The sequence below is a fragment of the Diadema setosum genome, chromosome 1 (assembly GCF_964275005.1).
Source record: "Diadema setosum chromosome 1, eeDiaSeto1, whole genome shotgun sequence".
Lineage (NCBI taxonomy): Eukaryota > Metazoa > Echinodermata > Echinoidea > Diadematoida > Diadematidae > Diadema > Diadema setosum.
The window spans coordinates 23,169,333-23,187,440 of NC_092685.1; the positions used below are offsets into that span (position 1 = coordinate 23,169,333).

General features: G+C 38.5%; 1 protein-coding gene across 1 annotated transcript; it reads left to right on the forward strand.

Moving 5' to 3' along the window:
* The first annotated feature begins 302 nt into the window (after positions 1-302).
* On the forward strand, positions 303-16,652 carry LOC140228546 (protein O-mannosyl-transferase 2-like). Its single transcript, XM_072308782.1, has 18 exons — positions 303-671; positions 1,619-1,808; positions 2,623-2,731; positions 4,001-4,175; positions 4,976-5,069; positions 5,711-5,817; positions 6,315-6,397; positions 7,285-7,394; positions 8,332-8,471; positions 8,944-9,022; positions 9,547-9,698; positions 10,592-10,680; positions 11,697-11,773; positions 12,717-12,788; positions 13,790-13,955; positions 14,509-14,649; positions 15,515-15,623; positions 16,529-16,652. The coding sequence occupies exons 1-18, from the start codon at positions 349-351 to the stop codon at positions 16,632-16,634; spliced, it is 2,322 nt and encodes a 773-aa protein (XP_072164883.1). The 5' UTR covers positions 303-348; the 3' UTR covers positions 16,635-16,652.
* The last annotated feature ends 1,456 nt before the right edge of the window (positions 16,653-18,108 follow it).

Sequence of the window (18,108 nt, forward strand, 5' to 3'; positions counted from 1 at the left end):
GTACATGTACTGTACGAGCTGAAATTTTCGCGGTGGTTTTATTTTCGCGAATTTCGCGAATCGCCTTTGAACCGCGAAAATAACAACACGCGAAAATAACAACGCGCAAATAACTACGTTCAGTTAGACACTCGCAACCTGCGGTCGATCCATTCCCGTCCGCCATCACACCTACAATCTTGTGCACATCGCTAGCAATCACGGTCCATTCACGGGTCTAGCATGCAAGCGTCTATCCACCTCTCAGCTGTTACACTGCTGCCCTAACAGGGCCTACTACGTACGTTGCCTCCATCAAATGGGATGCGAATGGCCATCTAATTTGGCGTAACATCGTTGTATGCCAGTATGTCTGCAAATCTTTACAAGGAAGATGACAATGGGGTTGGTTCATGCAATTCTGCGGATTCAGGAAGCAAGAGCAATCCTGGAAAAGAGTTACCTTCGTCTTCACAGTCCTGCGCTAGTCCCATACGTACAAATAATTGTAAGTCAGAGTGCACCAATGCGGAGACCACTGCTGCTGCCGGGGAAAGAACGCAGGGAAGAAGTTTGCAGCAATGTACTGACTCCGTCGTAGCCACGGTCATGCGATTTCTTCCATTTAGTGTCATCACGATTTTAGCTTTTGCAACGCGATTCTACAAACTGAGTGAACCAGACCATGTGTGGTAATATTCTGCTTATTTCATTCGTAAGCGAAAGTTTTACCGTGAGCTGAAGAAAGTAACTTTTTGGTAAATTTAATACAACCATGTAATTTACACTGTACAGGTAGCCAAAAATATTTAGATTTAAATTAGATCTATTGTGTGTGACAGAATGCTCTACGAATGTTTCAACTCTATACTAACGTGTTGAGAAGGCTTTTATAGTACATTACCAACCAATAAACAAGATTAAAATGTCACATTCTTCTTTTATTGTATTCGTATTGTCATTTTCTGTGAGTAAAATACTGACACATTCAAACATATCATTTCTCCCAATGATTTTTCATTATTGAAATCAGAGGTTGAACTTATCAGAGAGAAGAGACATGTATATTGTAGAATTCACTAGAAAGAAACAAATAGACTTCTGACATTGAATGCTTCTACATGTTCTATCTATTCTATGTGGCATGAGCCACCTGGCTGCAATGCAATTAAAAAAAAAAAACAACACCCTAAAACAAACAGAAGAAACAAATAAAAACTGTACTACTATCTGTCCGTGGTATTGTCCAAGTAATTGCAGTTGGCACTGGAGTAATCATAATAGTATTTTTGCTTTTGCTTCTCATTCCTGATGCAAGGTGTAATAGTTCTTATAATGCTGCAATAAACATGCTCTTTATTTTGTTTACTATGATATAAAAGGCAAAACATAAAAGTGCATCCCCCCCCCCCCAAGATTTGTATCTGGTAACAAGGGGAGATATCAAGCATTTTCTTCTGAATTTGAACTTGCCAATTACTGTAAATATGTGCGTTAAGATTAAAATAGTGATTACATACACATGTAAAGTTGGATGGAAGGCATTTTATTTAAACTTGTTTTCAAAAATCTTCTTAAGTCTTGCTCCAATTACAATTCACAACACCTGTACATATATGTACCTGTTGCTTTCTTCTAGCTGGGATGAAACTCACTTTGGTAAGATGGGAAGTTACTACATCAATCGCACATTCTTCTTTGATGTTCACCCTCCGCTTGGGAAGATGCTCATCGGACTGTCTGGCTACTTAACAGGGTATGATGGCTCTTTCCCATTTGAAAAACCAGGAGACAAGTATGGTGACACACAGTATATTGGAATGAGACTGGTAAGTAAAATGTTTACCTTACACATACAAGAGAATCAGCAAGCCTGGTCTTTCTGAAAAACAACAACAACCACATAACTGACATATTAGCAATGCCTGAAATAAGTTATTTGTTTGATTGTCTTATTTTACAAAGTTTTCTTAGGCAAACCTTTCCAACCTTGGTTTGCAAGATTTAAGGCCATATAGAATTATTTGTGATATATTCAGGATGTTAAACAATTTGTACAGGACATTGTATTTGAGTGAAACTTGCATTTCTGTACATTGATGAATTGGTGCTACAAAGGTAAAATGACAGAAAGTGAATTTGCAAGCGTCAACTTGCGGGCCAGATTTATTTTGATATTATCTGTAGGGATTAAAAATGAATTTATAATTTGCTTTTTGCTTCCATATTTGTCCCCATTTCATTCTTGTTTTTATCTCTGCTTCTGCCAATATTTCTATTCTCTCTGTGTTAATGTCTAGAGTATTGCTGATACGCGTTATGATATTGGCCATGGATGCTTTTATAGTGTGTTAGGGGGAGTGCTATGGTGATAGAATCAGGAGCTCCAGTATTAGATTGGACAGGTGTGATAACATTTTCGAAGAAGACACTGTGGAACAGAGTCCCTGGCACTCCCTAGTATGCTCCCCACTGGGAGCAGGAGTGGAGAAATGTGAAGTTTTGCCAGGTGTTGTTCAGTGTCGGTATACAGTTATATACTGTATCTCTTATTTGTGACATACTATTATGTAATGCTGTTGTTTTTCTTCTCTGTCTGTTTGTCAGTCTCTGTTTCTCACTCTCTCTCGCATCCTTTTTCAGTTTTGCTCAAGCCTAGGCGTGTCAGTCATCCCACTAACGTACCTGACTGTAGAAGAGATGACAAAGTCCTTGCCGGCTGCTGTGCTCGCATCATCACTTGTTTTATTTGGTGAGGTGATAACGTAGTCATAGAGTGGATGGTTCTGAAATTGAAACAGTTAGAGACATTCTATTCAGCAAATGCTACTGATAGAGGTACTGGTAACTGATGCTTATATTATGGTACTTTGAGTTCAGTTGAGATGTGATTTGACTTAATCATGTTATGTGTGTTGGTTTGCTCCTTCATGGCCAGCGCCTCGTTTTCAAAAGTGGGGGTGGGGGGGGGGGTGGGGGCAGTTTATATCTCTGGTGCCACTTCCGGTTTTCATTAGCTAATAAGCAAAAAAAAATTTAAAAGGCCTTGAGTGCAACTTCTGCTGCTACTTCTGAGTTTAGTCAACTAAAAAGCAAAAAAAAAAAAGGCCTTCAGTGCAACTTTCTGATTCCACTTTCAGGTTTCTTCAGCTGACAAGCAAAAAAACAAAAGGCCTTACCCATGCTCCCACTTCAAGGTTTCATCAGCTGAACAAAGTGCCATTTTCAGGGTCAACAAAAGTGGGGGAGTCCAAAGTGGTTAACACCCTATTTATTCCTAGATGTATTGTGCAAAAAAAGAGGGGGAGCCCCCTTGCCCCCCCCCCCCTTCCACCGGCCCTGCCTTCTCCCATGGAAATTTTAACCCGATGAGGATGAGTCCCGAGTATACTCGGGCAGGGGTCTATGGGAAATGTGTATTGTAGCAAAATCAGTCCATCCTCAACAGATTAAATGTAACTTGTAGCAGATGCAAAATATGTGTCAAACATGCTTGGATTTGAGTGTGCACTCTGCTCTAGAGTGCATTAAAAAAAATTTCCTTACATCAACAGCAACATGGCAGAATAGCTACACAATGATTACCCATCCACAAATCCAAAAGTCATCTCAGCACAGGCTTGATGTAAGTGAAATCAGGGTGAAGTATCCCTCCAATGTAGGGAAATTGTAGGAAAACCGTATAACTGACTGTTTATCTAATTTTCACTCTATTCTTTCTTACAAGTTCAACTCGCTCTCTGTCCCCTTTTCTCCCATCTCCACTAGTGCAATTTCAACTTCCAGCTCACCGTTGCCCTGTGATTGCCACTATTTGCCTTCCGTACACTCTCCCCATGTTGCTTCTCGCCTTGACTCTCCTCTTTCTAGGCTCTTCCTCTGCCAAGCAACGGTCCCTGCAAGAACTACGTACACATGGGGTTACCGCAAACCACTTTTCCTCAAATCAAACAAACCAAGCAAAAGCAGAAAAAAGAAAAAGAAAAAAAAGGCTCATTTACTTCTTTCCTCCACTCTCCAGATGTTGGTTGCCTGACACTCTCCCGGTACATCCTTCTTGATCCCATCCTCTTGGCGTTCATTAGTGCCTCGGTTTTCAGCCTCGTCAAGTTCCACTCGTGTGGGTCCTCCCCCTTCAGTCCCAGCTGGTGGTTGTGGATGCTGGCAACAGGAGTGTGTCTGGCAATGGCATTCAGGTAAAACATCTCGGATGAATGAGAATTCCGATTGAACTAAGCTATCTCGTGGAGTAGGTCTTTGTTATATTGAGGTATGGACCCTAATTATCCTGATGATTTGAATTCATCCAGTGGTGTTTTGTTTTGTTTTGTTTTGTTTTGTTTTGTTTTGTAACAATCTCTACCCTAACTATCTCAAGTTATCAGAGATTATTCTTGAAGGCTAATGACATATCAAGAAAGGTGTATTTGCCACTTTTAGGGAACTTTGAGGACATCTTCATTTTTTTCCTTAATTTATGCCACATGCATTGTCTCATAAAACCTGTGCCAGACAGTAGCATTTTGCAGTTTGCAAGTTAGTCCAATTTATGTTTTAATTGATGATATTCCTGTGACCTCACTATTGCAATAAAAAATGCCATCATCTGCCAAAAGAGATTGATCTCAAGATAATGGAGATGCTGGAAATGACCTGCTGGCATCACTTCCCCTTAATACAGAGAGTTAAGTATATTATAAGTTAAGTTAAGCAGAGAGTTATGTTAAATATGACATTGAATGGGACTATATTGCAGTGATGAATAGAGTTCCTACATGTCTCCAACAAGGAGAGATTGAATGTGTAACACTTGAGAGAGTCTTGGTTGAATTGAAAACAACAACACCAGCAACATTTTTATGAATTTTGCAGAGGGTGAGGTGATGAATTGACATGGCACTATCAGGTTGGTTCCACCCATCAACCTCATCATAATGGATTTGATTTATGATGTTCAAACCTCTCAAACTTTCTGTCTCCTCATGTTTCATACCAGTGTCAAGTTTGTGGGACTCTTTGTGGTCCTCCTGGCTGGCATCACAACCGCCTGGGACCTTTGGAAGCTGCTGGGGGATTTGTCACTGTCCAAGGTATGTCAACAATGATCTGAACGAGGGAGGTCGTACTTTCTGTACCCTATGAGTTTCTTATTTTTCTGACTGTTTTTCCACCATACAGTGGTATTACGTGTATTGGGTGTTTGTATCGGTGTCCTTTGATCCCCCTTCCTCCCCCGTTATATCCACTTACCATGATAATGCAAAAACTGTAGGTTAATTTGTAGAATGTACATATATTACAGACAGAGTTAATCATCACTAGCTGCAATATGATAATCTAAGCAATGTTATGAGAAATATCAAATACTGTGCAGCCAAACTTTGTGCAGTTATTACCTGTGATTAAGTAACATACTTTATGATTTTAAAATTGGACCAAGTGATGGTCATAGGTAAATTCTTTCAAATTTGTGCTTCATAAGGTATGACTAAATGTTATCTCTTTTGAGTCATCTGTAGAATAACAACAGTGTCTATGTTTGATACAATTTTGTGTTGTTTTTGGTGTTGTGCTCTTATCTTTGCTGTAGACCCGGCACTCGGAATCATATGCTAATACCCACAGTGTTACTGTATGTTTCTATTTTGACCTTCAAGGGATGCATCTGTTACTGCATTGTTCTCACTGATCTTTAACAGTTGGGTCTCGTCTCTCTTTCTAATGTATCCAGATGACACTGCTGTACCACTTGGCTGCCCGAGTAGTGTGCCTAATTTGTGTTCCCATACTTGTCTACATTGTGCTGTTTGGCGTTCACTTTAGGATTCTCAATCACAGGTGAGGAAAAGGCTAAATTTGCAGAAATCAATGTGTTCTATGTAATCACAATGATATTGATGTTAGTGAAGATGATGATGATGATTGTGATGATGATGATGGTGTGATGATGGTGATGATGAAGATGGGGGGGGGGTGTATACTCTTCACTATGAGCATTTTAACGTTTACCTCTGGGAGTTCTGCTGTTTTTGCCCTAGCCCTACCAGTTTGTGTCCAGTAGTAGGCCTACTCTTCAGCAAGAGGGACACATTGCAGTTTGTAAAAGATCTTGTTTAAGTCTCCTGTGCCACAAACCATGGAATTCTCAGCCGATCTGAACTCCAAGGACACAAAGGGTTAAGGAAGCATGTGCAAGGCAGGGTTTGAACCATGGATCTATGTAATTAAGGGCCTCATCAACTATACCATACTGTTCCAATATTCCATTGGCAGATGTGAACATTTATACTGCATTCAGTTTGTGATATATATTTACTACTGCCTTTCTGTTTCAGTGGGAATGGAGATGGTTTCTTCAGTTCCGCTTTCCAGTCCAGTCTCATTGGAAACAAGCTTCACAATATCTCCATGCCAGATAGTGAGTGTAATACAAGACAAGTAATTTCAGTACATGGATAATGGAAACGTTTTATTGCAACTGATTGACAAACTGTCCTTCACCGTCGAAAATTATCTGTTTACATGAAGTGAGGCATTTTGTTGATCAGTTGCAATGAAAACAACCTGATGTAAGAATTCATTAATTTGAATAAATATGCAGTACACCCTGCCTGCTACGAGGATTAGAACCAGCACTAGCTGTTGGGTGGAAGCTCGGAAGTCTCATGGATATGATACAATGTACCTGTCCTTTAATCAGGAGATTAGTGTTTTGAATCCAACCTGAGTATGTATGCCCATGGTTTTGTATCATTGCTACTACTAAAACACTGAATAATTGGTGCTTATTTATGTCGAAGGGCAATCTCTCAACCAGTTTTTGTAAAAACAAACCACACAAGAATTCATTAATTTGAATGGATAGGCTTCAATGCCTAAATATTGCACAGACATAATGATGACCAATTACTTATGCCTGTATGAAAGCCACTGCAATAATAAGTAAACAGTTTGACTTGTATCAGTCACAGCATATCAAAATATGAGTACTCCAGAATTTGGTGCCATTTTGGATTCCTGAATTCCTGATTCATACTTGTAAGTAGTAGCTGCAAGGGGTTGTTTTCCAGATATGGTTAAAGTGTGTCTTATTGGATGCAATTGTAATGCATCCCCTAATGGATTATTTCCAAAAAACTTGTAGTTATAGCATCAAAACAAAAGATATATTGGATATGAGAATTTGATTGTTGTGAGAGACAAGCATTTATTCCTCAAGTTGTTGTCACTATTATGAAGAGACTCATACCCAACAGAAAAAGTTGAGAGTTGAAGGATAACTTGGAACTTTGTTTTTCTGCACAGCCATAGCGTACGGCTCAATCATCACTTTGAAGAATCAGCGGGCCGGTGGCGGACTGTTACATTCCCACCACCATCTCTACCCTGAAGGCTTTGGTGCTATGCAGCAACAGGTAACATCTGAGTTTGGGGAGGGGGTATTTTAAGATTTTACAATTGATATCTCCTAAAGGGATAACTGGCAAGGATGTACAGTTGAAACTCTATTATCCGGCCTCCCTTTATCCGGATCTCTCTATTATCCGGACGCAATCTCGCCGTGATATTTTTTTAATAATTATGGGAAGAAAGGGGGATTCCCAACTCCTTGAGAACTCCTACCCAAACACACATGAATTACATATTACTTCCAATATGATTAACATACATTGCATCAAATTTCCTTCCAAATTGCTTACCTTCAGACATTTCAACATCCCGAAACATCCCCAAATGTAACAATGAAAAGGTTGCAGTATACACATTACTACATGTGGTACTACAATGGGCTTCATCAGTACATGTGTATGTATATGTACATGTATAAAGCATTGAGTCTCCCGTATCCGGCCAAATCCCTTATCCGGATGAGCCCGGTCCCGACTTGTCCGGATACGAGAGGTTCAACTGTAGTACCATTACTTCTAGCTTGCAGCAGAGTGGTGGCACGTGTTTGTTATATTTGTTTAGAAAACCAAGTAATGTTGTGGACAGCATGACTTTGAATTGATTTCCAACGAGTTTATTCTAGTGAATGGTTAATTAAATCACTCCATCTTGATTGTGGAAACTATTTTAGCTTGAGAAAGAATTGATGCATTTGTCATATCAGTTATCTGCAATATTCATCACAGGTTTGACACATTTCTTGCAAGTTTCTGATTCTTATGTGGCTCAGGCAAAGTGGAGAATTGTAGATCTCTTTAATTGCATTTTAAAGAGAATTTTTACCAAATGCTGATTGATTTAGCTAATCCATCATCTCAGTATTCTAGTTTAATAGCAGAGCTGAAGTAGAACTCTCATTTCATGTCCTGGTCAATGCTGCTTCTTGTATCATTGCAAAAACAGGTGACAGCCTACAGTCACAAAGACGTCAACAACGATTGGCTGGTAAAGAAGTTCAATGTGAACCCAGACCCAGACGAGCCCACAGAGACTCCAGTGGAGTTTGTTAAGCATGGTGACCTTGTCCGACTGGAGCACATACCGTGAGTATTGAGGGTGCCTTCTCTACAGTTGCAGAGAAAGTCCACTATATTTATTTTTCTGCACTTATTTTACTGAAGTTGTTTGTTTGAAAAGCTGCCATGGCTTATTAGCAACAGCATGCTCAGTGCAAATCTTTTTATCTGTCATACATGAATTAGTGCAGTGGCATTTCATCTTTTATTGTCCCTATTTACATGATTTCCTGCACATTATTTTCCATTTGTGTACATTTGGGGTAAATTTCCCTTAAAATGGAATGAGCTTTCAGAGGCATTGAAATAAAATACTGATTAGAGGTCTATCGGTGAAGATTGTGGCCATACAGGTTTTTGCGTGTCATGTCGCAAGATGTATTATTGAATGTCAGCACTATTTACATTCACATGATTACATCATGAAGAAGTTGGCGTATGTTTATATATGTGATATTATCATGTCTGTGTGTATGTGTTTTCCTTGCATGGTTTACAGGACTCTAAGGAATCTACACAGCCATCCTTTGCCGGCGCCTCTCACTGCAAGACATCAACAGGTCACATGTTATGGTGAGGTAGGCAGTCACATTTGGCAGTCACCATAAAATATCAAACAACATTTAGAGGTTTCTCAGTCGCATTCTCTATGTGTTGTCTGAGGAGTCAGAGTGTATACTTCTATTTGTAGTTGCATCAAAAGGGAGGGAGTGGAAAGGTCAACAAATTTTTAAGGCAGCTACCCTTCCAGTATCCCCCATCACAAGGTCACTGCAAGAATGAGAGAAATGCACATATCCAAAACAATAACTATGGGAACAAAATCACGTCTTAGAATGATATTTTCTTTTCATTTACTTTACTACTGCAAGAGGAGATTGTTAGGTTTTTACTAAGCCATCATCACATTGCCCATGCCAAAGCTGATGGTATTATTTTTTTTTTCCCTGTTGCTCATCCAAACCAGTTGTGTGTTCCACCTGTTGGTATTACTGAGAAAGTTACAGATATAAGCTAGTCTGTTTCTTATACATTGCAGAAACTTTTCTTTCATATGTTTGATATTTTGTTTGGTGTAACCCCCCCCCCCCCCCAAAACTAGAATGGGACAGGAGATGTGAATGACGTGTGGAGAGTGGAGATCGTTGGCGGGAGGGACGGAGAGGCGGTCAAGGTGGTCAAGACGAGACTGAAGTTGATCCATCAGCTGAGCGGCTGTGCTCTGTACTCTCATTCCAAACAGCTACCCAAGTGGTACGTACATTGTGTGGTATATATCACAAGCTGAGAAATGCAGGAACATCAACAGGATAAACAAAACCAAAACAATGCATGTGAGAAGCATTTTTACTGTGCAATTCTACACTTTGTTCAAGTTGGCTTTGATAAATACAGGTAGAGGAAAATTTGAAAAAGAATAGCCAAGGTTTTATTATAATCAGATACAAAAACAGAAGGTTCCCAGATTTTCTTGTGTCACATTTACATGAATGTTAGAATTGTATAATTTTCATTTTGTGTGTGTTTGTGTGTGTGTGTGTGTGTCTAATTGCAATGAAATATTCATTGTCCTTTTGCAGTTTATCCATTCAATGAATTGATTGAATGTCAAGTATTTTTTCCTCTTTTAGGAAATGCATGTGACATCATTTGGGGCCAATTTGAACCACAAGTAAAGTTCATGCTGCATTTATACTTGTGAGATTGAAGTACTATAATACCTTTAAAAAAGAGAGAAAAGATGAGTGTTACATGACTTGCCATATATGCTATTTATATTTTGTTGATTATCTATATCATTGCAATCAACCTTATTTTACATGAGTTTCATGGCCCTAGGTCACAGAATTCCTGCCAGTGATGATAAGACCATACCTACTTTTTTGTCCTTCAAAGAGCAACATCACTAAAAGATAAAAAATGAAGCCAGTAGTCTCTTTCCTCATTTTCTAATTTTATTTTCCTATGACAAATATGTAACAAATAGTTCCACAATGTAATTAAAGGCCAGACCCCCCCCCCCCCCCCCACGTGAATGATTTTTTTTTTCGTGTCATATGTAAAGTCTGACCCAACCCTGATCATATGGTTTCATGTCATGATTTTTGTTTCGTTAGATGTTTTCTTTTGTTTTGTTCGTTCATTAGGGGTTGGGAACAATTGGAGGTAACCTGTAATCCCTTTGTAAGAGACAAGCAGACTGTCTGGAATGTGGAAGATCATGTAAACAAGAAACGTAAGAGATGATAGAAATCTACTTCATATCATTATGCAGTATCGCTTCTGATTTTGAATGTCTTCCAGCACTTAGTAGTTGCAGACTTGCTTGGAGTGAAAACATTCATGGTTCGTTCAGGCAGTTGAATGTGTTACTTAAGTCATACCACATATGGGGGCATCTTTGGATTCTATGAGTTCAACCAGAACCTGTAGCTTTAAAGGTTTTCCTTGAAATCATAATCAAAAAGCAGAGATAACTTGGCTTTTAGCCACTGCAAATGGAACCATCTGGGCACAGGGACACGGAAGTCTTCATCGATTATCAGGGAGACTGCTGCTCTCAATCTACAACTATTGCACGGATTAATTAAATCACAGAAAGTAAAGCAAAATTGTTCAGCTCTTGTTTGTAATGTTACCATCATAAGTTACGTTCTAACAATTACTTTTGTGACCATCTTTTTTTTAATCAAATTTGCAGGTATACAGATAATTAGATAATTAACTTATTGATTTATGCCTTTTGAGATGTAAGCATTTTTTTCTTGTTCAGACACTTCCTAATTGACACAACATCCGTACATGACATATGACAGCCATGGCAATAGATGAAGTCACTTGGATTGCTTAATTTTTTAGTGCCAATTGTATCTTTCAGCCTTGTGTCTAATGTTTTGATCATGTCTATGTCTCCCTAGTGACACTGACATTGTCCACAGGGATTATCAAAAACAAGTTTCTGAACCCCCCCCCCCCCCCCTCCCCGAGTTCAGAGTGGATGAACATTTAAAAAAAAAAGAATAAAACAATTAAAAAAAAATATATAATAATGATGTCAATGTCATGATGTTGAGTAAACATGTGTATATTTGTTTCAAAGTAGCAGTTTGGAAAATTGATTTCTGCTTATCAGCTACACTTTACAGTCCATTGTGGAAGTGCTGGTGTAAGTGAACAAACCAGCAAACATAAACAAAAAACCATCCCCAATATTCTTGAGATGCACTTTGATATGTTTTGCATTCTGTACAGTTCCAGATGTGAGTTTCAGCGTGTTCATTCCATCATTTCTTGAGAGTTTCCTGGAAGCACATACAGTCATGGCCAGTGTAAGTAGTTGAGCAGAGATCAACTTCAAAAATTCAAACAGATTTTTTTTTTCTTCTTATTCATTGATAATTGTGTTGTCTAGAAATGATCTATAACAAATGTGGAATGATATAAAAAAAAAAATACATAAATCAGCAGTGCTGTCTCCTGTACATTCATGAGTGTATTTTAATTAAATAGAAGATCCTTAAGCAGTGGATTGTATGAAAATGCTGGATTCCTGGTTCATGTGATTGTATGTTTTAGGGAAATTTCATTTGACACTGTATATTATGCAGATACAACATTACTTAGAATCATTCTGAATGATAACAAACAGCAACAGAATGTAACACACAGTTTGTTGAAATATGGTCATCTTCCATAAGCACAGTGTCTGTTGTCACATGATTGATTATCTCATGCATGGTGGCTGATTTGAGATCTCCAGTCACATAATAAATCAAAGGCAAGGCACTTTATGAGAAATAATCTACCATGATGTACAAAGAATGCATCAGCTATACACCCTTGTATGGTTGTGTATGTATTGCTGGTGTCGTTGATGTGCTATGATAGTTGTATGCCCTTCTTGGAAACCCTCCTGATTTTCTTTATGGACGTTTAAAACAGATCATGATTCAAATTCAATTTGAAAATTCAAATCTATAGATAGCTATGTTGGTGATTTGAACTAGATTAGTACAATGTCTTAGACCATATGCCCGTCCCTTAGCATTCCAAAATAAAAGTGATCCCATAACTATTAAAACCTACCTCTAGTTGCACAAGACACAGCAGGTATCATGTTTCATATCGATGCATCATTATTATCACGTACAGTGTATGTGATATAACCAATTTCTGTATCATGAACATTTCAAATCAAGGTCCCTCTCCCTGAGGGGAAAAAAAGTAGGATTACTGCACCAAAACTAATCTATATAATCATCCTTCTAACAGGGTAACAGTAACCTGAAGCCAAAGGAAGGAGAGATAACATCACAGCCATGGGAGTGGCCAATCAATTACAGGGTAAGACATGCAGATGAAAACTTGGCAAACAATTATTTTGCCACTCTGGCTACATTTTTCATCATAAATGTCTGTATCAAAGTAGCTTGAATTTAATGAATTTAATGGAATTTGAGCGATTTGTTTCATGCTGATGCTATGGAAGCAATGGATGCTTGTAGTAAGTAAGCAACGATAGGCCTGGCAACATAAAGCCCCCTGTGAAGGACTAGGCAGGGAGGATAATGTGCCTTGCTTAGGAGTACAACCCCTGCAGCCAGGGGACTTGAACCAAGGACCCTTGTAATCGACAGTCTGTAGTCTTAAGCAGTGAGCCTGAACAGTTTCTTATTCAAATTCACATTCTGTGCATAATGTCTAAACATCATGTGCCAAGACATGCTATATATACATGACAATCCTTTTCCAACTGGTGCTTACCCGGGATGCTTACCCGACTTAAAACGCACTGCAAATTAAAACAAGGTTTTACATATGATTGATATGGTTGTCTGTCAGCGCGTGGATACTTACACCACTTCTGCAAGGAGACATGTTCCCTCCTTACTGCCATGGGACGATATCTTGGGTAGTACTGTGAGCTATTTTTCACTTTTGAGAATATCTTCTCATCATAGTGAATCATGAGATATTTTCTCTTGTATTTAAGTGACTAAATAATGGGGGGGGGGATTAATGACTAAAATGAGTTTGTTGTTCAATGTAAACTTAATTTTGCGGCAACTTGAAGAAAGTTCATTCAGTGTACTGTAAAAGTGGATATTTTCGCGCAACTAATTTTTCGCGCTAGGCCGGGTCAGAAGAGTTTCGCGTGTTTTTAATTCCGCGGAATCAAGACATCATGCACAGGAACGTATGGCAAGCAAAAATATTCGCGTGTTTTTATTTTCGCGCTAGTTTCTTGTTGCGCGAAATGCGCGAAAATTTCAACACCGCGAAAATTTCCACTTTTACAGTATTTTTTTATTTGTTTGTTTGTTTTTCTATGTTTACTTTTATAGGGACAACGTTTCTCAGGTGCTAATGAAACTGACTACAGAGTTTACCTCTTGGGCAACCCCATTATATGGTGGGGAAACCTGCTCTTGCTAGCCCTGTTCTGTGTCTTGGGGCTAGCTTGGATGTTCATGGTGCAGAGGGGATATGAAATTTCTGCAGATGTTAAAGGTTAGCAGGGATTTTTTTCTCTCTTGACATGAGTAATGTAGGTAAATTTAGTTACATCTTACCAGGGTGTAGATACAGCAGTCTTTTGTATTAGATTGTCTCAAATATCATATTGATTTGTGAAGCGGAACATATTTCATTCATCAGCTGCTGTGTTGTATCGCTTTGACTTTATAGCTAAACCATCAAAAATACAATTTTTACTTCATTAATCATGATGGAAAACATAGTCCTTTTATTTTCTTGTTTCTGTAGATCATCAGGCAAGTAAGATCTTCTGGAATGGCTAAAATATGTGGACATTATACTTTTGTGCGTAATGTTTTGTTAATCCCAGTTTTAGGATTAAGCACAAAAGGGTGCCTCTTGTCAGTGTGTATGAATATGCAGGTTATGATATATATTAGTATGCATATATACATGGTATTTCAAACATGACTGTGTGTAGGTTATGATGATATGAATATGCATAGTATTGTGATGATATGAATATGCATATTATATGTTATATGGTACATTATGCATATTCATTCCTCATCCATCCCACTTGTAGAGTCCACCACAAAGATGTGTATGTCTGGGGGTTGGTTGCTGCTGGGATGGCTGCTGCACTACTTGCCATTTTATCTGATGGGAAGAGTGCTCTACTTCCACCACTACTTCCCTGCCATGATTTTCAACAGCATGCTTTCTGGTGAGTGACACAAGCATTTTTTTTTTTAATTGATCTGAGTCATAGTAAATTGTTCTAATACCTCCTGCAGCTGCAAAGATGCTCTTGGTATCTTCCTGGTATCTACTTGTGCAAATAGATTTTTCAATCTGTGCAGCATGTTGATTTGATACTGATGATACAAGCACACAGTTTAACTTTTCCCGTAAACACTCCATTCTGAGTTCAGTAGATTTGTAGAATAATGTTGCAATGGAATTTGTCTTAGAAGTGACATATATTCCTTGAGTGACAAGGACTCGTATCTCAGTTGGCATAATATGTCCAAATACCTCCTCCCTTGATTTTGAATATCAAAAATACTAAATTTTAGAATAATGCAGTTATTACTGCAATCCACAACAATATTTCAACACTATTTTGTCATTAAGATTGTTGTTGTTTACAAAAATGTTACAAAAATGAAAAAAAAGTTTTTATTTGCTTGTTTGTTTTGTGTACTCCAGAAAGATTCATGACTTTGAGACATAAAGTCTTGTCACTCCAGGGATTATATGTCCAAGAGTTCAATTTTTGTCATGGTGTCTAGGAACTGTATGACCACTACTGCTGGATTATGAGCTTGGATAGTTTTGGTCTTGCACAAAAGAACAAAAGCAGTGTGTGGTATCTCAAAATATTTATGCTCAAATCTATGCTTTTCTGCTCAGAAATTGTAAGCTAACACTGTGCCGTCACATGCACACACGCACACACATGCTCACACACACTCACCTACACAAATGCAAAGATGAAGGGTGAGAAGATAGGATAAAACAAACTGATCAGTGGTGATGAAAAAGGGAAGATTGATTGTCAGGGTTTTGCCCAATTCTTGGCCTTGCAGGAGTCTTCCTGGATCACTGCCTGAGGATGATCGACCTCAAGTTGACCTCGCAGCGCTCGCGTGTACATATAAGCTGTGTGGTCGTAGTTGTAGCCATGATCGTCCACAGGTACGTACAATCATACAGTAGCTTGTACAAAGAACATTGATCTCTGATAAATCACTCGTCCAAAACCCTTCATAAAAACTGAACTGTGCGTTGCCAGCAGTAAGAAGTGAAGATGATAAATCATTCAAGTAGGAGGTAGTATATCAATTGTAATTATGAAGAAAAATGAAGCAGAACTGGAGGTAAGAGGACATGTGAAGTCTATTATGGTTATTAAAGGGATGGTGTAGTTTTGGATGAGATGGGGCTTCAGGTTTTTAACATTTTTTTTTGTGAGATAATGAGAAACCACGTATGAACTATGAAAGAGCATACAGTTCTAAGTGGAATTCAAAGTTTATTTGATGAAAATCGGTTTCGAATTTGCTGAGATATCCAAAAACAAAGTGTTCCTAATAAGAGATGCGTCTCACCTTTCCTAGTCTGCATGCCAAAGATGTTGCATTTTGGCAAGCATCTTATTTTTGTTCAATTGAAAAATACAAATAAAAACATCCCCCCTGATTTGTTGAATAGGCAAAAGTTACAATGGAAAGACTTTGGAGAAAACCCCTTCCATGCAAATTAGGCCTCCACAATGCCAGGTGTGTGTTAGCATGACATGAAGAAGTGTGAAAGAATGAGCATTGTGGATAAATTGATATAATTGTATATTTGCATTGTTGACCTAAACGGTCTTGTCCTGCCAAAAATTTATGTCTGTTGTTATCATTGAACTACAGTAGAGATGAGCTGCCCATCTTCTTTCTGTACACGTCATATTTCTAAACTAGCTTAGAATTATGTGAAGGATGTGAGTACCAATACATGAAGGTTATTACAGCAGGGCAGAGACCTGAAAAAGTAAATGCCGCATCTCATTTTATTGTATTACTTTTATGTCATTGTTTCTGATCGGCGTCCAGTTTCTACCTGTTCAATCCACTCTCGTATGGGATGATCGGTCCAAACGCCGACCAACCGGGCAGTCCAATGGCGGGTCTTCATTGGCTGTCCTCCTGGGAGTTCTAGGGGCGTCGGCGGAGCTCCACGTTTGCGGTTCCATGGGGTGGTCCTGTGGCCACCTTTAATCTCCTTCCAAGGTGCCTGTATTCTGGGACATTACTACCCCATATCCTGGCAGTGGGTGTTGTAGATGTTGGTTTTGGGGTGGGAGAGTGGGGTGGAGTTGGGGGAGGGGACTGGGAAGGGATTAACTATAAGGATGGTACTGCCCAGGCCAGTTGTTATAATGTGCACCACCTTACAATGAAATTTAACCCTATTCTAACTGGGGGGGTCAAATTGACCCCCCCCTCGACGTTTCACGCCATGATTCCGCAACGCGCAAATATTTTGCCGCGTCGTTTCATGACTTTTTTCATTCGAGTCTCCCGCATATTTTGAGACCAAATTTGCGACGTCCGGGTACACCGTTCTGAAGTTATGCAATGTTTTGCATATGCATGTCAACCCGAAAAACGCTCGAATTCATGATTTCGTGTGCAAATCCAATGCAAACTGTGTTTTTTTGTTTAATTGATATAAATTAGATTATTTCAACTTTTAACCGTTGAAATAAATCAATTCTAATGTAGATAAGCTTGAAAAAGTGCCTCCAACAAATTTTGGCAAAAAACAATAGAAAACAAAAGATCGAAAAAACAATAAAATACATAAGAAATTAACAAAACAATAAAAAAAAAGAAAATTATTTTGATTGCGCTATTTTTTTACTAGAAAATTGTTTGATGTGTCTTGAGGAACTCTGACACAAAAATTTAATAATCCTTCAGTCTTTTTGATGGAGTTATAGGTGAAAATATGATTTCATGCGTTAATTTGCATAATTAATTTATTAAAAAATATGAAATCAAAATTTTTCTATTGTATGACCATGTAATCTTGTAGTTGACATCCGGCTCTATCTTCAGGCAAAATTTTGCGGCGATCGCGCGATCGGCGGCCGAGATCTGAAGGGGGGGTCAAATTGACCCCCCCCCCAGTAAAAACTTGGTCTCAAATAGCCCAGTTAGAATAGGGTTAAAGGGGAATGGTGCCATCTTTTTTCTTTTTTTTTCAGACATTTTTTTCATCAGTGATTACTTGTCCAGGTACAAGCTGCACACTCAAATTTACTTGATGTGGTGATTTTTCAGTTTTATTAACATTTTAGCAAGTACAATGTAATTCCAAAAATCACACATTCACATCTAATGTTTTTATCCTAGGACATCAGAGAGGAGAGACTTTGCTTCTTATGACATGAAGTTTTAGCCAAGAAACTTTAATACACTGTAGCTGTAAAAGATAACAGGAAAAAAGTAACATTTTGAATTGCGTGCTGTGTGTCTGTGCAGTAGAACTCTCCTACAGTTTACAATTTTGGCTACATACAGACACAGTGTGTATACAGAGCTGCTAACTTGTATGCTTTTACAATATTAATGCATAATTTTTTTATCAATCAAAATACAGATGATATGTAGTTTAAACAAAAAGTGTG

Coding starts and splice junctions, on each gene's coding strand:
- LOC140228546 (XM_072308782.1), top strand. CDS start 349: ATGTCTGCAAATCTTTACAAGGAAGATGACAATGGGGTTGGTTCATGC. Junction 7,395..8,331: donor TTGGTGCTATGCAGCAACAG/GTAACATCTGAG, acceptor TTGCAAAAACAG/GTGACAGCCTACAGTCACAA. Junction 15,624..16,528: donor GTAGCCATGATCGTCCACAG/GTACGTACAATC, acceptor ATCGGCGTCCAG/TTTCTACCTGTTCAATCCAC.